This window comes from Falco peregrinus, chromosome 8, assembly GCF_023634155.1.
Source record: "Falco peregrinus isolate bFalPer1 chromosome 8, bFalPer1.pri, whole genome shotgun sequence".
Taxonomy (NCBI): Eukaryota; Metazoa; Chordata; class Aves; order Falconiformes; family Falconidae; genus Falco; species Falco peregrinus.
The window spans coordinates 11730626-11757752 of record NC_073728.1 but is presented as its reverse complement, the minus strand read 5'-3'; the positions used below and the strand labels follow the sequence as shown (position 1 = coordinate 11757752).

The 27127-nt window shown below is 45.2% G+C and overlaps 1 protein-coding gene across 1 annotated transcript in view; it reads left to right on the top strand.

The window, feature by feature from the left end:
* Positions 1-27127, top strand: part of UNC80 (unc-80 homolog, NALCN channel complex subunit) — a 129877-nt gene that overhangs the window by 101898 nt on the left and 852 nt on the right. Inside the window, exons 52-64 of the mRNA XM_055811761.1 lie at positions 2398-2598; positions 4976-5099; positions 7409-7534; positions 9416-9539; positions 10296-10502; positions 12031-12215; positions 13105-13270; positions 14149-14328; positions 16291-16429; positions 18465-18521; positions 24645-24726; positions 25215-25326; positions 26553-26770. Of these exons, the coding sequence (XP_055667736.1) occupies positions 2398-2598; positions 4976-5099; positions 7409-7534; positions 9416-9539; positions 10296-10502; positions 12031-12215; positions 13105-13270; positions 14149-14328; positions 16291-16429; positions 18465-18521; positions 24645-24726; positions 25215-25326; positions 26553-26770 (1921 nt within the window). The remainder of the gene's footprint in view (positions 1-2397; positions 2599-4975; positions 5100-7408; positions 7535-9415; positions 9540-10295; positions 10503-12030; positions 12216-13104; positions 13271-14148; positions 14329-16290; positions 16430-18464; positions 18522-24644; positions 24727-25214; positions 25327-26552; positions 26771-27127) is intronic.

Here is a 27127-nt window from a genome sequence, read left to right as displayed (position 1 = left end):
TGGCAGATTCTGTCACCATCAGAGATCGTTGGAATCGGGCTGTCTCTATAGAACACAAAACCGTGTTTGTTGTTAATTTAGGTCATCTTTAACAAATGCCACAAATTCCTTTGGGAGTTGGGAGGTGGGTTTGTGTGTTTCCATATGAATTGAATGTTGCTGTTCCCCCCCCTCAAGCCCTGCACTGGCAAATATAAGAACTGTAATCTTATATTAGAAACAAAGGTGAGATTCTCAGGACAGATTATGCCCTCGGTTAGACATGGGTTGGTTTTCTTTATGATTTTAATGGGAGTGAGGAACATGTATCTGATCAATGAACTTTACTTAATACAGTAAAGAAAGGGGCTGGCTTCTTTTTTATTATCCTAGTCTTACATTTGTATGTAACATAAGAATGCTCTAGTGTACTACCCAGAAGTATCTGCAGTTTAATGTGGGAACTGAATTTGTACAAGTTTTTATATTCCTGAGTACTTGAGTTTAATTGTTCTTGACCTATTTTATATCCCTCTCTTAAAAGATGAGCTTAACAAAATTAAATCTGTATGTACAGAAGGTGTTATTGGTATATTTTCTGGAAGGATACTTTCTTGTGAGAAGATTTCCATAAAGCAGAGTCGCAGTACACAGTATTAGCTGGCAAATACTGCATTCTTTTCAAGAGAGGTGGTCTTCCATGGCCAAAGGTTACAGCAGTAAAACTAAGGGATTGATGGATTGATTTGCAGAGGACTATAAGTTGTGCTCTAATTCTCTTACATCTCCTGGAAAGTGTTAGAAATAACTGGTTTATTGGGGTTGGAACCTGAATTGCTTTATCATAGTTAGCCCTAAATAAAAGCCAGCATCATCTTGATTCTTACATAAATTCATTTCATAAGTATCAGTGGAATGACTGACACTATTTAACCACTGTAGGCAAAAACCTTACCTCTAAGCAGAGAGCAGATTTACCAGAATGTGATGTGACAGCTATGGTCTTGGGAGGCTGGCAGATGCCATTTCAGAGACTTCAGAAAACAAGATCATATGCTCATCACTTCAGACAGGATTAATCTCACATGATTGTAGCCATTTAAAAGTTAAATGTTTAGTCTGTAAAAGTCATAAAGATCTTTTTTGATCCAGTGAAAAGAGATGAATATCCAATGAGCTGTTTATCCCAGTATTTCAGGAACAGTAAAATTTTCTAGGTTGCTTGTTTCTGCATGAACAGAGCTGGAAGATTAATTGAGATTGACATCTCAAGTCGGATGAGATGGCTCTTATACTTTATAATGCATAAGAAAGTTTCCATACATCATTATGTGCCACTGATACTGTATTGCCACTGATACTTTATTTCCAGAAAGAAGCATAATTATATGATAATTTAAGTTTCACAGTGTTTAAGAAAACAGAACTACTCCATAATAGAACAAAGTTGTTGTATAAAGTAATAATAAAGAAATACTGGATAAAGAAACACTTTTACAGCACTTTTGGTCAATCTAAGGAACTCCTTTCCCTTGACATTGCTAAGCAGATTTTAAAGAGAAGTATGTTCCATTGGTTGAAAGCATTTCAGAAGAAGCCCCCACAATATGAGCAGGTTTGTACTGTACTTGTCCACTACAAAGTCTGTTCGTGTTTCAGGGAGTATATAGATTTCTGTCCCTTTTATTAGTAGGTGTATTTTTATTGCTTCTCTTTGTCTACTGCAAATATTCAAGTATTTCAGTAGATCTTTGTCCAACCGCAAGTGTAAGTTAAATGTTGCCATGGTATTTCACAGTCAATACAGAAAATGCCATCGGCAAGGCCATCTGGGAGGGTTAGAAGAAGAAACAGCAACACAATCTGTAGAAGTGTTAGGAGAAACAAATCAAAGCTGCAGGGAGTAATCACACAGAGTACATGTTGTGTAAACCTATGGGACAGCACATTATTTTTAAATTTAACGCCAAGAAATTGCACAGTGAGACCTCTTAGAAGTGGTGACACTGAAAAACAACTACAAACCCGAACCAAATCACTCATTAATTGACATACAGGTGATGTCAGGTCTGTGTTTCAGAGGCAATTGCAATGTTATAATCTTATGAACAGCTCAGGCACTTCGTTTTTAGCTGCACAAATTCGTGGTTCCTGATGTTTCTTTGGTGCATTTAATACCAATGTGAAAATATTCTTTAGGCCATTCACATGTACATAAATATAAACAGTGATTTCAGCAAAACAAACTTCACAGACCAGGAACTATGATATTGGATCTAAGAGTTTAAATAGCAGCAGATCTGACTTTTACAGTTTTTCTTTTTACTAGGCTACTGAAGATTTATCTGTTAGTTCATAAGCACGTGTGGAGAAATGCCGGTTGTGTTTGATTTTCCTCTTAATAAACCCTGTTTTTAGACTGGCGGAAATTGCACATTCCCTGCTGAAACTGGCACCTTATGACACACAGACGATGGAAAGCCGAGGTCTCCGGCGCTACATCATGGAGATGCTGCCCATCACTGACTGGACAGCTGAGGCGGTGAGACCTGCCCTTATCCTCATCTTAAAGAGATTGGATCGTATGTTCAATAAAATACACAAGATGCCTACTTTGAGGTGAGCAGGTATAATGGAAACCCTCTGGGGTCCATTTCTGATGTTGCAAGCCTTGAAGTGTGGGTATGTCATCTAACTAAAACTGCCATGTTAGAGTGAACCTTTATAACGTATCAGAAAGTGAACAGATGTTTCTATCTCTGTAAGTGTGCATTTATGTTGACATTTTTGTTGTGTCTTCTGGTAGCCAGAGAAGAAATGTGTGGTTATTAAGAACTACAGAGGGAACTTGCAGAAATATCTTTTTTTTTTTTTTTCTTTCTACAAAATAAGTCTTCAGATTTATACTATATCACTACCCCCTTTATTTTAGCTGTGAGTTGAGGAGATGAATTTTATTTTTTAATGGAAAGTTAAACTGTAGTAATTTCCAGCATGCCTCCTCATGAAAATACTGTTATGTTCTCTGTAAAGATAAAAACAGTCTGGAGCTATGCAGTAGCTTCTGAATGCTCCTTAGCGGAGGGAACAGAATGGCATCGATTGCATCCAGTCAGTGTCTGGCAAAAGCCTGGTGCATCACATAGTAGCATTATGGTACAGGCTTTGGTGACTTCAATACGGAGCATTCCTGCCTCAGAGGCAGTGATACAAATCCAGTCTGGGTAGTATAAAATCTCTCAGCCCTGTGACCTGAGTAAGAAGAGTCACTGGTCTCAGTCACCCTCACGGGCATATGTCCTCAACTGCTTCCATTAGTCACTTTGTTGGCAGTCTCAGATGAGAAGCCAAATGACAGAGGACATCAGAATTTAGGACTTGGACACAAAATTTTAGGTCCCGGTGGGAATCATATGTACCCAACTAAGGTGGAGCAAATAACAGGGAGGTGATCTCTTCTTTCTGGCATCACTGTCTATTGCTTTCCTTTGGCTAACGGTCTGCTTTAAAAAACTCCTACCCTTGTAGGGAATTCAGAGGCAGAGATTTTGATGCTTCTCCTTCCTGTTGGTTTGATTCTTTTGGACATGTCTTGCCTGCTTCTCAGTCCTTCTTTTCCTGCTCATACATTCCTCTGCCTCAAAGGCAGCTTAGGGGTCTTTCTGTTCCTCAAGATCTTTCCTTTTTGTGTAAGCTGAATGAATGCTCATAAATTAGAATTCCCTTCATATTCTCTCTGTCTGTGCGTGTACCTACACCTGCTGAAATTGCTCTTCTGTACCCAAAGCGAGAGACAGCAGAGCCACTGAACCAAATGCAGCAACTACATTTAAGTGTCATTGGGCTATGAAGTCTCTTAGGGATGGGACTGGGCGCCAGACCCCAGGAGCCATCCGTTGGGGTACTCGCACCAGAATCTTATACACTGTATCCTGTGGGCACCCCCTTCCAAAACCAGTGTCTGATGGGAGGTGGTATATGTGTAACAACAAGAACAAACTACTGTTCAGGAGACTTAGGAACAGTGGATGCTGAAAGACGAGATGTATGCTCGTCTGCATAAGAAGTAGTAGATACTTGATCCCCCATGTGACTCTAAGAAGTCCTCGGAGGAGCTTGACTTATTGTTTAGCACTGAGCTAACAAGTTGTGCAAGCCTTGTCTTTCTGTCCCAGCGAGTGCACAGTCAGATGCTGGCTTGAGAGCTGTGCTTACTCGGAGGAGTCAGGCCCTGAGCTGAAGGGTGCAATCCGCTTTCATGTTACCTACGCTGTGCCTGCTTATGATTAGGAAGGACACCATCAGCATCTGTCACAAGCCTTGACAGCTGTTTTGGTGAAAAAAAACAAAGTGTCAGGGAAGAAAGAATCCTGGAATGAAGGACTTTGGTGCTGGTTGGGAACAAATCAGCCCCCCACACACACAGGGTGAGGAAGGTAAAGATTGTACTGCTGGGCCAGTCTATGTTTAGGGCAGACTGTGTCTGGGAGTTGCTCTGGCAGAGCAGGCCAGACTGCAGAGCGGCTTACCGAGGGCACTCACGGCTGATGGGGTTTGTTCCCTTCGGTGAGAACGCCCACAAGCCACAAGGGATGGAGGAGTCCCTTCTCAGCTGGGAGCGTGGCACAGCAGACCTTTTCCCCACACAGGCACCCCCGAGGCAGCTGGCTGGTGGCTCCATTGCACTCACCACCGGCCAGAGGGAAGCACCAGGGAGTGAAACACAGCCCGTCCGCCACTGCTGTTGTGAGGGGGTCTGTGTCGCTAGCGCGGACCCCTCTGCTACGTTTCTTGTCTCTCTCAAACGCCCAGTGTGCTCTGTGGCTCTGCGTGGATAAAACCTTTTCTCTGTTGCGCACTTTGTGCTCATCTTGGACGTCATCGCTGTCTGAAACGTTTCCTCTGTGGGCATCACTGTGTGTCGGTCGCCGTGTTTGCAAGCGTCTGGTGGGGGGCAGGAGGCCCGCGGCTAACGGCACCTACTGTTGTATTGCAGGCGCCAGGTTGAGTGGGAGCCTGCCAGCAATTTGATTGAAGGGGTTTGTTTGACACTTCAGAGGCAGCCTATCATATCCTTCCTGCCTCACCTTAGGTCTCTGATCAATGTGTGTGTCAATCTGGTGAGTAGCCGAGCGGCAACCCCGTGAACCTTTGCTAAACCTCCCCCTGGCTGTTGACTTCTCTGGACAGAAGATAGTTCATTCCCATTCCTGTCATTTTACCTGTCCCCCTTACCACTCGCAAGGGGACTTCGCAAGTGACACTAGAGAGAGCAAGGTTCATTTTTGAAGTGGTGCATGGGGAGATACAGTGACCGGTAGCAGTGGTCAAGTGATTTATTTCCGTTGCTTCCCACGCACCACTTTGAAGATCCACCTGTGCCAGATTGAGCTGAGAGTTGAGGGCTGCAAGTTGGAGAGTGGGGTGGTGGAGACTGCACACACCTGGTAGAGATGGGGAGAGGGTGGCACTGGGGATACCTACCGTCTCCAGTGGGGAAGGACCCCGATGGCCCTGACAGAGGCCATCAGGTGTTGGCTAGTCAGAAGGGTTTACATGGGTGGATTCACGCCACTGTTTGCAATGTCCCTGGCTTGATCTAGTACAGGTTTGCACTGTACAATGTTCAGATCCCACTCTCAGTACATTTTATGCTCCTAAGCGTGTTACAACAGAGGCACGATACGGACGGGGTCTGGTCATGCAGTGACAGGCTGTAGTGTTTCTGCAGCTGTTACACTGGGGGCTAACCCTCGGTTTGACACCAGTGTAACTCCAGGCATTTGGACAAACATGCATGCTTTCATTCCATGTTGAAAAAATACAAATAAATGGGGAAAGGCTGCACTAGCTTTTCTGTTGTTGGGTTTTATAACGCTTTCTCCTTAGAACACAAACGTCATAACTTTTTCTAGCAGTTACAAGACACCTATCAGGGTTCACCAGTGCTCTGAGGGGCTTTAAAAACAATGATAATCAGCTACAATGCAGTATCAGTTCTTGCCAGGTTCCTGTCCTTCGAGTCCATTCGGCACTCGTCGCTGCAAGGGCAGGGAGGCTCCAAGCTGTCAGAGCCCATAAGACTCCTTCCTTGTTCAAACTGAGGCAGCTGCTTGGAGGTACTGCAAATGGGGGCCCTCAGACTACTTGGGGTTGCTACATGGGGAGGTTGCTACAGAGTTAGCTCAAATACAAGTTTAGAATGGCCTTGCAGTTTGGCAGGCAGGCATGGTAGAGTGAATCACGCCAGCAAGCTCTCCGGAGGGCCTGCATTAACAATTAGCCAGCACTCCTAAAATAGCAGAAAGCTCCGCAGTGCTGAAGTGCAGTCATCATGCTTCTGTTCAGCTGGCTGGGAACATCAGGGAGAGCTACCAGGAAAAGATGTACTCTTACTGCTAGGAGTAAATTACCTTTAGCTGTCAGAACTATGATGGCCTCTGTGAGCTGTGGGAGCACCCCTAACTGCATGCTGTATCATGTGTAGAGCAGTTGCATCATGAAACTCAAAAAGACACCAGCCAGGAAAGTGGGGAAATGTCTAGATTATAATCCACAATGATACAATGAAAGGGCTCTGCCTCTTCCCCTTCTAAATTGTCCTTGGTTTTCTGGCAGAATACTGGTTATGCCTTTTTTCCCCAGGCTGAATTTGTTAAAAGAAGAGTGTGTTCACTTCCCCTAAGCTTAGGCATCTGCCAGGAAGCTTCTCCCTGTTCCCGTCATCTAGATGCGTCTAGTCCTGGAGAGAAACAGGCATATGCAGGCCTGCGATTTAATTCCGCCTGAGGGACACATCCAAACTGGTTTGAATAACTCTCCCCTATTTTTTTGCACTGTTATTTCAAGTTGCTCGAGACAACCAGGTCACATGCAGGTGACTCTGCTTCAGACGTCTGGGGTCAGGTGAGATTAATCGTAATTAAGAGCTCCTAAGAGCAGACTGTGTTTGAGAGGAATCTGAACATTGTACAAAACCCGACTTGGGTCATACTTAGGACATTATTTTTCAAGTAGATCAGCAAGAGAAGGGGAATGATGTACAGTTTCAATGCAGACTTTTTGCTTTGATGACATATTTTTATCTGTTACAGTCGTTACATGACATATCCTCCAACTCTAACTGTTCCACCAGTCCAGTGCTGGTCATTCAGGGCTGGTACTGGGTACATTTATAAATGTACCAGGTTACCTCTGCACTCCTCCCATCCTTGCTGGTTCCCTCTTCTCCCTTCCCTTTCCCTGCTAAAACTCCGTCTCCTCACTGGCCCCAGCTCCCACAAGGACCACTGGGGGGGCTGGTTCTCCTAGATCCACCCCAACTCAGTGCTCAGTGGAAGACACCTCCATTTCACTGGCGTTGGAGGATATGGCATGGATGAAACTCTTAAGTAGTCAGTTGTGGTGATGTGCTCTGTTTGTATTGCAGGTGATGGGAGTGGTAGGACCCTCCAGTGTGGCTGACGGATTACCCCTTCTTCATCTCAGCCCTTATCTCTCGCCACCTCTGCCCTTCAGCACAGCTGTTGTCCGGCTTGTAGCATTGCAGATACAGGTGTGTCTGCCCTGGCCTGTGGCCAGGTCTGTTATAGCTTCTGGTTGAGACACCAACTCATCGGTGCTCTGTTTTCTTTCTGCAAAAGCTGGGCAAAAACTGTGGAACATACACCAAAAATGAAAGAGAAGCAGCACGTAAATTCTCCCTTCTTTTTGGAAACTTGAACTAAGCTCAGGATTCACCTTTTGTGGCCAAGTCCACAGCAAGCATCCATCAGCTTAACGCTGCCATTGAAGTCCAGGGAGTTCGGCTGATCGATGCTGTTTATGGCTCTGACAAGCACGTTAGGATTCTTTGCAGGATCCAAGGATTTAGCATAAGCCTCCTGCCACAGGGAGATGGGCCTCCGCTTAGGTCACGTCCACGCAACCCTACCTCTTACTGTGGGACCATGTGTGCAACTGAGAGTGGAGTTTGTGCTCTTCTACTCTTACCTGAGCTGGTCACACAGTGCGCCAGCTCAAAAAAGCAGGGCAACTTGGCTTTTCAGCTGCTGACTCAATAGCATCCTTGTTGTCCAGAATAATAATAGAAAAATAAAAACATCCTGGAGTTTTTGGAGAATTTCATCACTATTCCTTTCTCATAGCAGTGCCATAAGTGTTGCAGAGTCTTTCTGCCTCTGTATCCCTTTCCCACCCACCCCTACCCCCCATTGGCATGAAATCAGAGAGAATGGTGACCAAAAAAGGGATAAATTTCCTAATCTAGCTCCAACCTGCATTTTTAAATATGCATTGGCACATTCAGTTGAGTACTTCAGCAGGTATTTCTGAGCAGCAGGGCAGCTTGGGAAGGAAGGCTTACAGGGACCAAAACACTCTGCTGTCCCTCAGAGCATGAGGCACACAAATGCTTTTTGGTACCAACATAGAAAGAGGACAGACTTCTTCCAACTCTGAGGTAATGGTTCTTTAATCAAAAGCAAAAAAAGGGCCACCTTCACCTTCTCTGAGGTCTTTTCTCTTTTTAAAAACCAGATGCCAAATTAATATTTTTTTAAAGTATTGGGACTTTTTACTTTTGTTTTCATCTTCTCCCTGCTCACTTGTTCATGAACTTGAAATGTAATGAAAACCAAATGTGTCAAAAAAAGATGGGAGTGATCATAATTCCTAATACTTCCAGCAGGATATGAAACAGAAGTACTTCACACCCCATCAGAAAACATCTTGTCCTGGAATTTCTCAGCCCAGGTCTGCAAGCTTGAGGGGTTGCAAGGTTCAGTTGCATTTCACAGCCAAGTCTGCAGCAACTGAGAAGCTGTAAATGAGCAGAGGTTCTAGTGACAGTCCTTTATTTGTATTACCTCCTCTAAAGAAGATGAAAGACTTTTCAGTCTAGGCTTGACTATGTGTCAAGGAGTAAACATGAATTTTGTTTATTTTTCAGTTCATTCCTTGCGTTGGGGAGGATGATTGGACAGTACAAAGTGAGGCAGAACAAAAAATGTGTTTGGGAATAACCTCCATGTTTGGACAGCAGAATATTTAGATTATGCCCTTTTTGCAGTTTCCTCTGTTCCTTTTTTTATTCCCCATAGCCTGGGTCAGATCCTGATGCCGTTTACAGCAGTGCAGAGTTTAGGACAAACACTCAGCTGACTCCTGTGGGATACATCCAATTTTGGTAATGGTATCTATGGAATCTGGGCTTCTTACATCTTGGCTCTGAGGAGAGAAGGTGACACCTGTGTTACTCTGTGAATTCCTTTTGCTCCTGACTAAGTGGTCTCACAGCTTCTAATTCAATCAGGTCGTCAATGCTGGTGTTGTACTGTGTAAACAGGGTGCCCAGGGGATCGTCATTCCCTGCAGTAACTTGTGTGCATGATCTGCCGATGAAATCATTTAATCCTTTCTTATTATTACTGCACAGGCTTTGAAAGAAGATTTCCCCCTAAGCCATGTCGTCTCCCCATTCACCAATCAGGAAAGAAGGGAAGGAATGCTTTTAAACCTACTGATTCCATTTGTGCTCACAGTAGGATCTGGAAGCAAAGGTCTGACTAATTTAACAAAAAGAATTTTTCTCCCCCTTTTCTGACAACTGATGTTTGCACTTTCCCTGCCCTCTGTTGTTTTGGGGGGTTTGTTTGTTTGTTTGCTTGTTTAATTTGGTTTTCTGTCACTGGCAGTGTGTCAGCTAAGTGCCTGTTGGGTCCGAGACTGAAAAGAGCCCCACTGGGAGAAGTACTTGTTGTTGTTTCTTCTCTTTGTTTCAGCTGTGCCATAGTTCTTGAGTCAGGTCTTACACAGATGTGCTCCTTCTTTTGAAACTGGAGTGCAGGGCAAGACAAATCTGTTGTAGCAGAAGCCACAGAGGGAAGCAGAGGTCGCAGAAATTGTGTGCCCCTGTGGATCTCAGTCTGCCCAATCCATGCCGCTTGTCTGGCACAAGTCCTGCTCCTTGCTTTCTTCTATAGAGGGTGATCACTGGTGAATCCCTACATGAAAGCAAAAAGTAAAGGGAAAGGGGAATGTCAAAAGGAAATGAGATCATGAGACAACTGAACAGGACATTTCTTTGTGCTGTGTAGCTCTGTGTTCTTGTGTGTTTCTGTTGGTGCTAAAATAAACTTTGCCTTTGCTTGCAGGAGGAGAAGCAGCGTAACAAGGTGTGGGGGACGGAGTTTTGGCTTAGGGGACATTTGAGATTGCATCCCATTTTGGAACTGAACAGGGTCTGGATCTTTTGGGTGTCTTTGATGGGATGTAGCCTGATCTTTCTCTCTCTCTCCCTTCCCAATGCATCTCAGACAGCCCCTGGCTGGAGCAGCCAGAGGTCCTGCTGCTGCTCCAGACTGTTATCAATATCCTCCTGCCACCTCGCATCATCAGCACTTCCCGCAGCAAGAATTTTATGCTGGAGAGCTCCCCTGCCCATTGCTCCACCCCAGGGGATGCGGGGAAGGACCTGCGGCGGGAAGGACTCGCAGAGTCCACCAGCCAGGCTGCCTACCTGGGTGAGTGATGGCTTCTTCTGACCACTGAGAAGGGACAAAATGGAGTGTTCAAGACCGTAGGCAGCACCAAAGAAAACCCTCTCAGGCAGGAGCTTACTGAGCTCTTTAGAGCTGCTTTAGGTCTTGTCCTGAACAAGGGGCCAGGCCAGAGCATGAAGCCAGGAGTACCTCTGGAATCTATTGCAATGTGAGCAGTGTCTGCACTGCAGCTGGAGGAGACTGCAGCACAGGTAGAAGTCATTCAGTTTTCATACTGCCAGAATATAGCAGTGAAGCCACAAAAGGCAAGTCACGCTGCCTATCAGCCTCTAATATCACAACTTGACTGGCCCTTGGCTAGCTAGGGTGAAGTGCCTGCTGGCCCTGCGCACACACGGTCCTTACTGACTGGTATTCCCTCTACTCGCTATATACTGCCGCAAGGTAGTACTATATTTTCTCATATATGACCCACTGGCACAAAGAAAGAAAAAAATCATTGAATTGGAGATGCAGCAGCACTGCAGGTTGTCAGAGCTATATGGTTAGAGTGTTTTGTCTCAAAGCTCTCGCTCCTTCAAACAGCTGCTGTGTTTTATGACTTTGTGAGAGTATTTATCTAAAGACTTATATTCAGGTCTTCGTTAACCCGTGTCTGAGGAGTGGGGTAACACTGATAAAAGAAGGCAGTTCACCAACTGATTTAGTTCCCCCACCCCAACAAACCTGGATATGTATGTGTGATGGCTGAAATGTCTTGGCCATCCCATCAAGGAAAATGGAGTACTCAGCCTTCCCCCAGCAATTCCCGGGCCTCCCTGTTTGTTCCAGACCAGGGGAGCATGGAAAGGAGGACATTCCTTGTCTCTCCTGTGAAATATCTTGGTCACTGCCCACCTTAATATACAGCATTGTTTTGAACCTCGTCGCTGTTCATCCCCATTTGTAACACAGTGCTCTTGTGAATTACGGCCCTTGGCTTACTGGACCATATTTTTGTTTAGATTACAGTTTGGCCATGACTCATGCAGCTGCGCTGCTAGAAAGGTTCTTTTCATTAGCCCATAAATAACCTGGAGGTTATTGTGCTCACAGGCTGACTCTTTGTGTGGATATGCTTGATCAGAATTTTTGAGGTTGTCTGATCAGCCAGGGTTGTACTCACCCCTGAGCTGCTTTCAAAATATCTGAATTCCAGGAAGACAAAAGAAATCTGCAGGGAGGGAGATTGGAAACTACAGCAAGAAAACACAGAGGAACTTAGATGTGAAGTAGGAAAATTTATTTGCAAATGGGACTCTCAGTCCTGATCCTGAAGCCTTTAATGTAAGAAGGTTGCCCTCCTTCCCTGCCACGTTTGGAGACTGATAAAAAAAGACAGTTGTGAGTCTGAGGTGTGTGGGTGTGCATGTGCACGTGCATGCATGCATGCCTGTGTAGGTTGGTGCCCACTGTGCCCCCCCCCCCCCCCCCCATTCCTCCCTCCATGCTTGCAAGGGACACTGATAGCACCTCTGACTGCCGTTTGCTGGTGTGTGTTCCCCTGTAGCCCTGAAGGTGATCCTTGTTTGCTTTGAACGCCAACTGGACAGCCAGTGGTACTGGCTGAGCCTGCAAGTCAAAGAGATGGCACTGCGGAAGGTGGGAGGGCTGGCCCTGTGGGATTTCCTCGACTTTATCGTACGAACACGGATCCCTATCTTTGTGCTCCTTCGGCCCTTCATCCAGTGCAAGGTAACCATTGCTTTGGCTCCTGATAGATCACTCCCTGAAGGCAAGATACCCTTTGTTCCCCTGCTGAGAACAGAGGAACAGCACTTCTGGAAGAACTGTGTTTATGTAGGGAGTGGCTTTTCAGAAGTTAGTAGCCTGGGAACCCTTTGAAACTAAATCACAGGGCTTCTTCCTAGGTGACACTGCCAGTCACACAGGAGCTCTGATCCATGGAGCACAGCTAGTCTTAGTTCCCCTGGATGGGAAAGTACTCTCAGGCTTGACCAAGAGGGCTTGCATGTGGACTTGCTTTTGCAACAAAGACCCTCAAAGCACTTGGAAGTAGCGTGGATGCTCTGCACCTAGGAGGGGGTTGGCATAGTTGGCAGAAATCTTCCAGAAATCTCTCTTCTGCATAGAGCCAGGCAATACAGGTAACAGCCAGGAAGGACCACTCCACTTCCCATCTCGTGGGTGAAGGTTCTGACAGGACTTCTGTGGATGGACAGACAGCTGCTAGGCTGAGGCAGCCTGGGCTTAAGTTAATCGTGGCTCTTCCCTGCTAACCAGGTAGGCTAGCACATGGTACCCCACGTACCCATGGTACCGTGTCTCACCACCCTGACAGACTAAATCATTCTGGAGAAAGGAGCTGTCTCACATCTGAGGGTAGAGCTTAGCATAAGCAAGCCTTCATCCCCACGCACCAGTGTCAGTGAGGTTTTGATATCTGTTCAGTCAAACGTAAGGTTGTCCCTGACAGACAGGTGGAAACCTTGTAGCTGGAGTCAAACACCTCATGCCTACAACGAGGACAGTCTGCTGGCTGCAGGCTCCTGCTGGTCTGGAGACTACTCCCAGTTCCCTGGGCATCATTTCCCTGCAGCGCTAACCTGTCCCAATTTTGCAGCTGCTGGCCCAGCCAGCCGAGAACCACGAGGAGCTGACTGCCCGACAGCACATCGCCGACCAGCTGGAGAGACGGTTCATCCCGCGCCCGCTCTGCAAGAGCTCCCTCATTGCCGAATTCAACAACGAGCTGAAGATCCTGAAAGAGGCAGTGCACAGCGGGTCTGGTAAGGAGGAGCGGGGAGAGCCGAGGGCCAGCAGCCCAACCTGGCCAGCGGGCTCACTCGTACGTTAACCTGTGAGGCCAGACCTTCCTGCTGCCCAGGAGGGGATGGGGTCATCGACTTGCCCCCCAGCAGCCTGCCCCGGATCGGGCCCTGTGCCCAGCCCAGGCTTATCGCTGGACAGCCAGCACAAGCCAGGTCGGTAGTGACACGCACCTTGCCGTGCCCACTTACTCCACCGAGTCCCGTCTCCCAGTAGCTGCCGCTCGCCGTCCCAGCTGGCCCGTGCAGCCCCCAATGCGTGAGCCCCCAGCCACATCTCCCTAAAGCCAAAGCTGCTCATGCAGCAACACGTCAGCTTTTCTGCAGCAGATCGGCCTGCTTCTCTCTCCTCTTGGTTTCTTCTTTATTTTTCTCCACTGCAAGGTGCAGCCCGGCGTCCCTGAGCTGCCGGTGCGCTGCGTTCGCCCCTGCACGAGGGGACACGTTCTCCTCTCACAGTCGCTCTTGTTGCCACGAGATGGCAGCCAGTGCTTACGCACGGCAGGAGGTTTTATGTGCTTTGTTCCCAAGAAGAGAAAACAAATTCGAAAGAAAATGCCTCAGCCTCGTTTCCTTGGTAATAATTTGCCTTGTTCCTAAATGTTGAAGCTGATCTGGAAAAAATGGCGCCAAGGTTAAGGGAGAAAACCAGACTGCATAAGAGGAACAGGCAGAGATTTTGGAGAGCTGAGGTGAGCTGGGGCAGCTGTGTCTGGTTTATCACCCCTGCCCCACTAGTCTGGGCACAACCAGGTGCCTGACGTGACAGGAATGCTTGGCTGGTTTTTGATTTCCGGTGCCATCACTGACTCGGGTTTGGTTTTCCCACTCTTGTGCAGCTTACCAAGGGAAGACATCTGTCAGCACCGTGGGGACCTCCACCTCCGCTTACCGCCTGAGCCTGGCCACCATGTCCCGCTCCAACACCGGCACTGGCACGGTCTGGGAGCAGGACAGCGAGCCTTCCCAGCAGGCCTCGCAGGACACGTTGAGCCGCACGGATGAGGAGGATGAAGAAAGTACGTGACTACTGATTTGAGTTAAGCCCCCAGCACTGAAGATGTTTTCTTGATGCCCCAGAGGATGGCTGGGAGGGGAAGGCAGTTGTCCCCGTCCCAGTGTGAACAAAAGACCACAGAGGCATGAGGCAGAGAAACCGGTGTGGTCGCTACACAGCTCAAGGTGCTAAAGCTTGGGTCGTTGCACACCTCCTCGTTCCCCCGAGCGCTGGGCAGGGGAAAGGGAAGGGCACTGGCAGATTTTTAGTGTGTGAGACCTGGGCTGCGATGCAGTCCTCACAGTGCTGGCAAGGCACTTGGCAACCAGCCTTCTCTGACCTGCGTCCTGGCCCTAGGCTCTGTAGTTAGGATCCTGTTCCTGCAGGACCTCAGTACTCCCTGCTCATCGCTTCTCTCCAGGTGCTCCGATGTGGAATACCTTGTCATTGTGCTGCAAGGGGTCCAGCCGTGACTTTCTGCAGGGTGGAATGTCTGTGTGCTTGTGTTACTCGATTAGCAGAGGAAATTAAGCCTTAAACCTACTGACAACAAAAGCTTGATCTCGCTTTCGGTCGGCAGGCATGTTCAGGAGTTGCCAGGCTTTCTGGCACCAGTTTAGAAGGAATAGGGTGGTGAAACTTTTGGGGACTAATCTGCAATGACCTGAATGTTGCTTTGTCGTTACAGTTTCATGTTATTCTTGGAATTTTGCCTTCTCTCTGTTTCTGAGCTGCCTATTGTTTCTGGGTTGTCCATCACAGAAAGCCAGGGTAGAAAACTCTGCTCATACGTCATCAGGCTTGGGCTCCCCCCTACTTTAGCAGGGATACTCTCTTCTGGTGCTGCAACTGTTGGTTGCCTCAATGCCTGAAACTCAGGTGCTTCACTCCTCTATCTGAGGACTGCTGACTATTCCCCAACGGCAAACATGAGGAGTGGAAATGGGTGCCTCAAAAAAAGGCCTGTGTGGTTACAGCAGAATTGCCTTTTGGGAAAGAACAGCCTGAAACTTTCCAGGCTCAGCCCAGCTTTATTTTAGCTGGGTTCATCATTAAACATTGTACGATCCGCTCAGCATGGTACTGCTGATACATTGCTCAGAAACTCACTGTGGCAAACTCTGGTTTCAGCCTCAGATTAATTATGAGCCACTGTGTGGAACGCCGAGCACTATCTTCCCATTTGCGTACGGCCGTATTACCTCAGCCCTGCCTTGGCTTAATGCTGCCATAAAATATTTCAGTATATCAAAATTGGAAAATGTTGAGAAGAAAAGAGAAAATTACACAAAACTTCCCCTTTGTTTTATTTATTTATTTGTAGTTAGAAGTTGTCATGGTAAAACCCACAGAAGAGATATTTCTTTCCAGGTACTTCAGGTAATTTGAAACGGCACTGACAATTTCAAGCAGTCCTGATCACAATCCAACTGTGTGCGTAACTCAGTTGCAGTATGATGTAGAGTCAATTTGTCCTTTTTTTGGATAACGTTTTAAAACGCATGTCCCGAGGAGTGTTCAAGGGTGTCAGTTCTGCATTTTGCTGTCAAGTATTGTAACTTTGGTAAATGTGCTTTGCTATATCATAGCTGCAGTTTATTTCATAACAGCAAAATGTCCAGTTACAACCTTTATGCCAGAAAACACTGTGTATCAACAAACAATGTATTAATCACAGGAATTAAGCCCTAGTGGAAGCCGAGTTTCCCAAACCCGTTTTCGCGAGCCATATAAGCTGAAAGCATACATAAACCCCCTCCCCGTGTGTGCTGAGTTCCTCATCCTGCAGGGTTTCATGGATATGTCTTTCTGAACTGTGACTGTAAAATCTAATGGAAGCATTCAAATTTGCAGGCTTGGCGCCTTGGTAAGTAAAGTGTTGGGTACACCTTTGGCATCCTGTTATCTCTTGACAACTGTGAATATGTAGGTGGGGTTTGGGGTGGTTATTTCCTCTCCTTTCCTGTTTTTCCTTTCTTTCTAGATGACTCCTTGAGCATGCCCAGTGTGGTAAGTGAACAAGAAGCATACCTTATGGGTGCCATTGGGAGGAGGCGGTTCTCCAGCCATCTCTCCAGCGTGTCCGCACCTCAGGCTGAGGTGGGCATGTTACCCAGCCAAAGGTAACGACATGGACTTTTCACCTTTCCCATTATATTCACAAGAGCAGAAATGGTGCAGGTATATTATGTGTACGTCAGAGACGTGGGATAGTAGAATCAGTGCCAGCATAGTGATGCTAAATTTATTCATCCTGAAATCGTGTTGAACCAAGGATGCAGGGTTGGAAAGAATGATTTTCCAGGATGATGTGTTGTGTAAGGTCCATAAGAGCAAGTTGCCATCCACAGAAACCTTCCTCTTAAATACCTTCAGAAACCCTCAGCACTATTATTTTCCTTTGCTACTACGGTGGACAGCAAAAAGAAACACGTGATTCTGGGGTTATGCATTGAACCAGGGGACCGTACCCGGTCTGTGTAAGGAGTGGGGAGGAACCCTGAGAAGCTGGAAAGGGGGGAAGAGGCATTCTATTTGATTCACTTTGTTTTCTTCCATGTAGTCTTTGTACTTCCTAGAACAGTAGCTAGCTCATCACAGAAACTGAATGTCAAGTTCAAAGACGAGATTTAATGCTGTTTAAAACTAGAAATATACTTGTTGATAGAAATAACTTATTCCTGGTTAACATGGAGTGTGAGAAAGAGATTGGAATTTGGGAAATACACATCTTTAGAAGATGTAGAGAGAAGTTTTGCATTTAAATGGGATCTTTTTTCAAAGTAAGCAATGTTTATTGTTTTATTTGTCTGTGACATAGTTATCCAAGGATATCTGACAATGGACAGATTGATTTATGTTATTTCCTTTGAACCTTTAAAGAATAAATTCTACATTATCTCTTGACCAGCCTTGGAAAATCAAACAACATTGTTCCCTCCCCAGTCTTGCTTGGAATTAAAGAAATAACCTTAATACACGAAGGAAAAGTAACAGCTGTGGTACATACCAGCAGAGATAGGAGAAGTGATTTACAAGAGAGAAGTTACACGGATTTTTATCTGGGAGTTTTCACAAAAGGGCTTACAGGAACTTATTTGACTTTTGAACTCAGTTGATTCAGTCCCTTTGTTTCTTGAAAACTTAATATGCAAGACTGCATTTTCCTCAATCTTTCACTACCATCTTCAATGCATAAGCTTCATAAGAGTCACAGTTGACTGATAGCAATGTTTGCTTTGTGCAATCCCAAGTCACAGTGATGCTGAGAAAAAAAGACTTTAATTACAACAGAGCTTCGCTCTCTACTTTTTAAGTACACGGTATACCAGGAGAATCGCTTTTCATCTGTGTAGGGAAGTACAAGCTCAGCAAGCATAATCACAGTCCACAACGTCATGCCCTTTTTATTTATGGATGGTCTCTGGGCTTTCAGACTGCCTCACAAGCGTAAACTAATTAACGTTAAGTAATATTATTATTGCTTTCCTGCTGGTAACCCAGCAGACTGCCTTCTTTCTTTCATGTTTTTCCTATGGGCTGAGAAGGCTGCTCCTGCCCAAATGGCTGAAGTGTAGAAAAGCAATGTGATTATGTACTCATTTGCCAGGATCCGTGCCAGCTGTTTACTTACAGTTTAATTGCACTAAAGACCTTGTTTTCCAGATGTTTGTCCTTAGAGTCCTACCAGAAGGAGAGTGGTCTATAGCTCACGGGAGATAGATTAGCCCTCCCTCAGGGAGAACTGGCTCGTGAGGAAGGGGGAAGAAAAAAGCTTTCTATGAAGCTGGAAGTAAATAGAACCAAAATAAATGGAAATGCTGCAGGAAAATGGCTTTGAAAACAGTTCCCTGCCCTTATTTCCTGTGGAAACGCATCCTACTGAACTTCCCAGCTCCCCAGTTCTCGGCAGAGATGTATTAAGTCTCCACGTACAGTAAACTCCCTCTAAAGGCTGTTCCCGTTATCAGATGTTCTTTCAGCTCCTCTGAGTCATATATGTGCTGTTGAGCCTGCAAGACCAATTAATGTTACCGTCCTTTTTTTTTTTTTCTTCTTTTTTATTCCGTTGATATTTTTTCCCTTGAAAACAGAGACAATCGCATGCTTTTTGCATTTTCTTTCCCTAAATTCTCAATCTCCCTGCCCCTCCTGCAGTGAACCTAATGTCCTCGATGACTCCCCGAGCCTGGCCACTGAGGGCAGCCTCTCTAGGTACAGTGTTAACACTACCTGTCTGTCAGTGTGTGTGCTGGGAAACGAGCCGTTTCCAATCTCCTCTGTCTCTTCCCCTCACCTTTTGTTGCTCTCTCCATCTTTGTCTCTTGTGGCTCATTGATATTCAGGCCTGCAAGTCAAAGGTGTAGCAACCCACCTTCAGTTTTCAGCTTTGATTGCCAGTAACTTTGAGGAGGCTAAAGGGGAAGGGGAAAGAAAAAGCTGTAGCAAGTAAAATAGCGGTCTGGCTGGCTAGCCTCGGGGTTTTCCCCTTGTTTAGCTATTGCTTGAAAGGCATGAGAAAGATTATCCGTGAGGCATTAGCTGTAGCCTGTTATAAGCATTAGTCTAGAGGCTTATATAAAACAGAGACATCTGTTTTTCCATTCATCTCACAATGCTGTCACCACAAAAGACTTAATAACAATATCAAGCTGTGTTCTTTAACATTCACTAATAAAACTAATTATAATAAGACCTGGGGAATATAGTGCTTTGTGGGTGCTTTACAGTAATTCTCATTATTTTTACAAAGTGTTTCCAATTCTCAAATGACGCCTTAGAAAACTTGCAGGTGATCACGATTAATATGTATTTCAAACTGCCCCATCAGTGCCGGAGTTCAGTTCTAGCTGTTCCCCATTACCTGTGGACAGGGGGGTTCCTGTGCAAACTGTTATGGCCATGCCTGCCAAATGGGTCAGAGCTTAGAAGGGAGGGCTGCACCTTTAACGGCCAGCTCAGTCGTGTTAATCATCCTTACTGTCCTGCTGCTGTGCTCGAGCCTCCCAACCCCTCACACCTTGCGAGGTCGGAGAGCTGTCACTAGTCCCAAGAGCATCTCTGTTTCCTTCCAGAAGAACATGGCTCCCTACATTGGCAACACAGAGGGTAACACTCTGGCTTGTTACTCTACCACACCGGCTGAAGATGTGGATATGTTGAGAGGCATTTGTGTGAATGGTTTCTATTTCTGTTAGTTGGTTGTAGATGTCAGTAGTGGCTTTTTGGGGTGGGGACAGGCTGCTTTGTTCGTTTGTTCGTTCTCAGCTGACAAATGGAGGGTTTATCGTTGGTGGTGTCACTGAGATCATCCCATGAGTTGTGGTGTCCTCTGTGTGTGTGAATCCTGCTTTGGCAGATCAGTCTCTAATTGGTACTGCTGTGGAAGTGGTGTTAGGAAAAGACATGGGCTTCTTGTCAGAGGCAGGAATGTTGTTACCTGGTTTTGTGATACAGTAAAATGGATTGCTTGGTCGTCCGAGCATGTTTTGGGGCCTAAAGAGAACAGAAATTACTCAACCAAAGAAGTTAAGTGCTGTGTCTCACCTAGAGCTAAAAACTCACTACAGCTGAGGAGGATGACAAAGGAGAAGGTCTGCATCTGAGTTAAAGCCATAATGACCTGATACCAGGTTACATCAGTGTTTAATTTGAAATGTTTTGACCTTGCTCAGTGGGGAGGAGTCACTCCTAGTAATGGTGGTGAGGCTGAGGACTATGAGACAGCTAAGTCAACGGATGAGTTCAAATGTAATAATTTATTTTGAACCCTGAAATGTAATCAGCTGTACTGTGGGTTCCTTCTAATTTCTGTCACACTGGGGACCAGGACACTATCCTCCACCATGCTCTACGGTACAGAGATTTCCTTAGGCAAAAAGGTTAACAGATGTACTTGGGAGTCAGTTCTTGTTGAGGTTTATTATTCTTTTCAGGGAGCGGGCGCTAATGTCTGAGGGAGGGGCATCACGGCTGCAAAGCCTTAGAAAGAACAAAGACAGAGAAATACTGCAATTTTTTGTAAAAAGGCTAGTTTAGAGTTCTGTGAGGAAGAAAAGATATTTCAACTGCATTGTTGAATGTGCAAATTGGATTCCTCCTCTAAAGGACAGAAGTAATAAAGCAGACATTGTGGGAGCCTGTTGTGCTGTGGGGTTCATGCGACAGTTAATGTGGTTTTATATCAGGAGTGTTAGTTTTGCATAAGGAAGACTTGAGTTTTTCTTAACTTTGATTTCAGCTGGAGCATGATGGTAACTGTTCAGGATTCTCTTCTGCATTCCAAAGCTGATGCTTAGTCATAACTGACTTTATTTATATTTCTTTATAGAAATAAATCATATGGAGGCTAGACCCCTATGGAAGGTAGGAGCTTTAAATAAATTAAATAAATAGTGAAAAACACAAAAAAGAATAAAGTTTCTTTCCCTTTGTTCTACAGCACTTAGAGCCAGCCATGTAGAAAAGCAGGGAAGACAGGAAGCGGGTAGCATTTAAGTGCTCAGAAGTAAACAGATAGCACAGGGTACAGGGCTGAGGAGCATATGTGTCTAGCGTTGTGATTTGTTGTGGTTATAATCTGAGAGGAGAGGATATTTTCCCAAAGCAAAAAGGAAGAACAAGAAGTCACTGTAATGGAAATCTGTTGCACAAACACATTTCCCTTTAATGTTTGTCATTATGCCTACCTTAGCTTAATGGTGCCTAATGGGGAAAATCAGGGCGAGTTCACATTGCCAGGGCACGCACGGCAGATTTAACACTAGCTGGGCAAGGATGTGTCTGGGAATACAAGAGCTGGAGTTCCTCTACATTTTAACCCGTTCTCCACTGGCCTTTGTCCACCAACCCTCTCACTCAGATGTCTTGGGACACAAAGTGTGTATGTTCTATCGTAATGGTGTGGCAAGCATGTACACCTTTTTAAAGCGACATTTAAACTCCTTGCTTCCTTTGTCTCTGTTTTACTTTCTTCTTTGTTCTTTCTTTTTTTCTTATATTTTTGGCTGCATGGTTTCTTGTAATTCGTGAGCATCACTTATTATAACTGCCAACCTGACAACATTTCTTTTAGCCCCCACTGTGTGACTGCACTGGCTGTCATTTCTTGTAGTGCTGGCAACATGCTTCCACGAAGTTGGTTTGGTTTGATCTTTTGCTCACCTGTCTCTGCCCTAACTATGTAATGGGAGTAACACGATTGTGAAGATACTCCTGACAGAGATACTCAGAGAGTGACAGAGCATCTTTGTGTGGGCAGGAAAAACTTCTCTTTTGATACTCCGAAAGAAATCTGGCTTATGTACTGCAGAAACCCCCTTCTTATTGATCACATTGCCACAGGAGGGAAACATACTGTCAGCTGAAATGGCATTTGATTCTGTGTTCCTCGGTTGGGTCCCACAGGCTGCCAGAAAAACAGTATACTGCTGGTCAGGTCTGGTAAACAAGGAGAGGCAGAAAAGGAGGAGGGAGGGCTACACGGAGCCAGCAGTCTGCCTGCCACTCTAATTTTCACGGAAACAAGATCAGTAGTGCTGTTCTTTGATGTGAAAAGAAACCCTCACAAACCCTCATGAAGTGAAAGGTTATATGTGAAAATTCAGCCACTCATCTGAAATTTTCGGTCTTTACAATTCTCTCTCTCTTGCCTTCTTCAGAATTTGGGGATAGAAGGCAAAGAGACAGCCACAGCAGAACTGTGCTGGTTTTGAGGGCAGCTCTGCAAAACTCAGCTGCTCTCGGGTCCACCATTTGCCTGCAATAGATATCTGCAATTTCAGCTCATAAGATCATCGCAAATTATACCAATTTGTGTAATGATTTGGTAAAGGAAACAAACATCCACCAGCTCACTAAACTCATTTCACTTATGATATAAGCCAGGCTGAAAATCCCAGACTCCAGCAGGAAGACACAAAGTCCAGCCTTTCTTTTGGTCACCCTATTGTTTGTCTTCAGTGCACATATTACTTCATGGGAATTGGGTTTTTCCTCATGTACAGCCTCTGTGCCCGCATGCAGTCCATGTACTCCCTTTTCCTAACAACTTTATCAAAGCATTTTCATGATGCACGTGAAATGAGTTTGTTTCACCACTACGAACAGTGTTTCGTGCTGACCATAACTGTAGTCTTTCTCCTACAGATATTTACGTCGCCTCACTCACAGAACTAAGAATTACTGTTCCTTCATCAGAAATTGTAGCAGTATTCTCAAAAGCCAGTCCAATAGAAAACTATTTTTTCAAGACTTTCTTCAGCTAATTCCTACTTAATTCACATACTGGTGACTACTCTAAAAACTTCTTAAAATTCAGAGGGGCAAGTTTTTATGTAATCCTAGAGAAGATTAAGAAAGTCTACAAGCTGTAATTTCGGGTAGTCTGGATCACAGACCTAAAGGCTAATTTAAGTGCAGTCTCTTTGCGTTAATAAGGAATGCTGTGTTGCTTCTGAACCTACCAGTCATGTGTGCTGCAGTCATTGTCTGGGTCAGGAATACCGTCCTACCAACAGGAAGTAACTCTGAGACTCTGCTTATCCATAGGCGGGTGTTTGCATGATGTTTAGGATGCTTTGTGTGTAAATCATCTCAATACCCTACGTAAAAGCTGGAAAAGATGTTCCAGAGACTGGTGATCTCATTCAGAATTGCTGTCTGAGGGAGAAAAGGACTCAAACGTATCTTGTTTGCTCTGGCTTTGAGTTTGCAGAAGCTTTTCCTTTTTTCCCAAACCACTGCAGCTGTGGTGAGATTGCTGAGGGCATGCCTAGGATTATTAGGCTGTGGTCAGACAATCAGAGGAGAAACAGCTTCAGGGTCTTAAGCTGTCTCTCTCCTTGGAGTTGCCCATTGTCTCCCCAGTAGAGCTGGCAGAAACGCACGCGTATGGTTTAGTGCAAAGTGTGGCCAGTTTACACTGGTAAGGCAGGGAGGAATAGGACTTTCAGGTCAGGTAACCCGACTGTGACCCAGAGCAGATCAGGAAGTTCTCATGTTCTGTTCCACCAAACCTTCTAAGGGCAAATAACTTCTGCCACACTAAAGAACGAGCTGTTCAGGAGACAGAACTTTTTAAACCTCTCCATAGACATCCTCCATGTCCTCAGGTTTGTCTTCTTCCTCTGCTCCTGTAAGGTCAAGAGATAAAACCTTCACCCTGTTGGCGGTACAGAGCAGCTCCAGGGAGATAAAAGGAAAACATCTAGAGAAAAGAATGTTGGTTTCCTTTAGATTAATGCAGGCCGAAGGCAAAATGGTTTGTAATACCGAATCGTCAACAATGCATACCAGATATAGCTGGAAGTTGCTTAAATAGGATGTGTGGCTCAGTGGATTCCAGTCTGCCCCAAATAAGCAGCTGCCTGATTTAGAAGTCGTCCATCCTAAATGTTAGTTGCTGTTGTAACCATATTCCTCTCAGACGTAGTTCATTCAGATAAAATGTTTTGTGACCGCTGTCTGCTAAATGACCAATTTTTAACTGTTTGGAGGAGTACAGTGTTTTGATACAAACGAGGGGAGGGTGATATTTTTAAGTAGATTAAATGGTCAGTTGAATAGTAGAATGAGATTGTATGTAGCTGAGTATGTTTTATTGCTAAAGATTCTTTTACTGCAGATTTTCAGATATTTTGTGCCAAGATATTAAAAACTAAAAAGCTGTGTTTATGTATATATATAATATGTAATTTATGTTTACTTGTCTTTTTTGTTTGTTAGCCCCAAAAAGACTTAAGGCTGCAAGTGTTGAGTGCGGGGCCTTGTTCACATAACTCATGCATCCATTATGTGAATGGATCCTTTGTCACTTTGTGTTTGTTTTTTTTGTTTGTTGACTTAAATTGAAATTAAAAGCAGATGACAAAATGGTGATGAGGCTGTGGAGTCTATTTGGGAGGAAAAAAAAAGTAGCTTTTACAATATTGTCCTTGAAAAAGGAAAGCAAATAAGAAAGCTTTTGAGCTAGGAAGCTGATATTCTTGCCTTAATTGATGTGGCAAAGGATGCAGAGAAGTGAGTGTTGCTCAGTGGGATGCATCAATCAATGACTGAAAACTGAAATCTGCAGTTATTTATATTTGGATGCTACCTGTGCGTGGCCAAGTCCTGAATGCCATGACTCCACCTCCCACCCTTTCCTAAGCCCCGGAAGCCACAACCCAACAGACACGTCCCCCCCATCCTTCAAAGACAGTGTTGCTCTTTGAAGTGACTGTGCCATTAGTGGTTGGTTTATTTATTTATTTATTTATTTTAGCCACAATTGCCAGGACACCTGCTAGTTATATCGGGTGCTTCTGTGCTTGGCCTAATGCTGTCAACATCTAACAGGGTGGCAAGCGTGCAGAGTGAGCCAGGACAGCAGAACCTTCTTCTGCAGCAGCCCCTGGGGCGGAAGAGAGGCTTACGGCAGGTGAGAACATGGGGAGCGAACAAGCCTTCTCTCCTGCTGTTTGAATTGGCTTGGTTTTTCTCGTCTGTTTCGAAACGATTTGTGGTTGTGACATGTCCCTTTTACCCGATTTGTGATATACTAGCACAGCCCACTGAGTTAGTGGGAACCGTAGCACAAGTCGGAGCTGTAAGACCTGACAAATCCGTAAGGGAGGAGGTGCACGTTCTTTTGAATTGCCCAATCTCTTCCTCTGCAGGCTTTTTGTTTTGTTTTAAACAAACACAGTCTGCATTGCATTACATACAGTACTGAAACTGAATAGGCACAAACCGCAGAAGCTCATATGAAGAAGATGTCTGAGCCATGGAAACCTTAAAACATGTATCTGCTAAAAGTAGAGGGAATGGACATTTAGAGTATTTAGACAATGACGATCTGTTCTCCTTACAGAGAAATTGCGTAATGTGTGAACATACATCAGCCTGACTCTTTCTTCCAACTTTTAGCTTCGGCGACCACTGCTGTCACGTCAGAAAACTCAAACCGAACCTCGTAGCCGTCACGGAGCTCGACTTTCAACCACGAGGCGGAGCATCCAGCCAAAACCAAAACCTGGCGGTAGGGCAGCGCTGCATTTCCAGAACCAGCACTTCATATTTGAAAGCAGAAAATACTATGTCATTGTTTCAGCTGAAATTAGAGTTAGTATGTTGTTAGTAGCCTATATTAAAGTGAAGTCCTCACAGTTTTATCCTTTTTCCTACTAAGTGGATATCCTATCAGAAAATCACCCCCTCAAAACACTTTGATCATTTCTCCAAAGGCTTTCAAGGTAGAACTGCACATGGACAGTGAATTATGATGTCTCCTAGAGGTGTAGAGAGTTGAATAGATATAGAAATGAATAGATATAATAGAATCCTCTATTCAGGATGCCTTGTCCGCAACCTCCAGATGTGCAAAACCTGAAGCTGCTGTAGAGAGTAACAGAAAGAAGGAAATTTCCCATCATTTGTAAGCAGTGCAGAGTTTTAAAGGTTGCATATGGAAATGAAAATAGGACTGTTCTAGTCCATGCCGTATGTTTCCAGGAGTCAGCAGTGCCAAGCAGAGCAGGAGTTTGTATTCCGTACCATCTGAAGCCAGCAGTTAACTTTGGAGGAAACACCTGGCAGAGCAAAGGTTGCTTGTGAACTTTCTGGGTTTCTAACCACTCAGCCAGGACTGTGCTGGGGCAACAGCACTGCTGGAGATGTCTGAAACATAAAAATTGATCCCAAATAAGTAAGAGTAGGAGCAGGGGTATCGGGTTTACTGTGACATTTCAGTCTAGCTCTCTTCAACCTGTGCTGGTCTGTTATTCCCAAATAGTGGACTTAGTCTGCAGGAATGGGGGGCAATCAGCTGTCCTATTTCTTTTCTCAGATTTCCTGCAAAACCTTGGGCAATTCCCTTATATATTTGCATTTCCTTTTGCCCTTTGCATCTCCATATTTCCTTTTCTGGTTGAAGGCAAAAATGACTAACTCGCATGGGAATTCAATCCAGTATGTTCTGCTGGGATGGAGAGATGTTATGGGTGGCATTTATCTCACCAAGTCATGACAAGGATAGGTAGGGTGAGTCTTCTTCAGGAGATCCCCGACTCTTGCTGCGGCTTTAGAGGAAGCCCAGGGTAAAAGGCTTTAGACTGGACTCCAATTAGACAGCTTATAAAGATGGAATGAATCATGAATCCTGCCTTCGTTGTTAAACCTCCAGAGATTCTCTTCTTTTCTTGTTGTGTTTTCCTTCCCAATTTGTAGCATTTTAATATTAAATTTTCTGGGCTCTGTACCCTTCAGCGGAGCAGAAGCGGTCGGTGACTTTCACTGAAGCCCAGCCTGAGGCAACAACAGCCTCCCCAGGGGACCCGTCCTCGGCTCCAGCTCCAGCAGCCCCGCAGCAGGGCTGCAGCCACAGCAGCCCCCAGGCGACCAGCAAGCAGGAACCTCTCAGCAAACCTGTGCTGACTTCCTCACCTGCCATCGTTGTAGCTGATCTCCACAGCCAGACCGCTCAGGTAACGTGATTGATGATTTTATCATTTGTGTCTACCTGCTGCTTCATCACAGTTGCAGGGCAAATTTACAGGGAAATGCCCGATGCATTACAGCACTGTAACGAACGCTGACAGGTGGGTGAAGACATCTATTCTTTAGGCTGAGTTTGCTGTCTGACCCCTTCCTTTTGCAAACCGTTCACTTCTCGATCTATGCAATGATTCTTAATTTGCAAATATATTTCCTGCATCTTCTTTTCCATCTTCCCACCACATATAGTTGTCCTTCTGGGCCTGCTCACCAGTGCAAATTTTCATCAATGGGTTTTTACAGCTTGCTCGCTGAGACATGCATCCTTAAGGAGCAGCTCCCTCCAA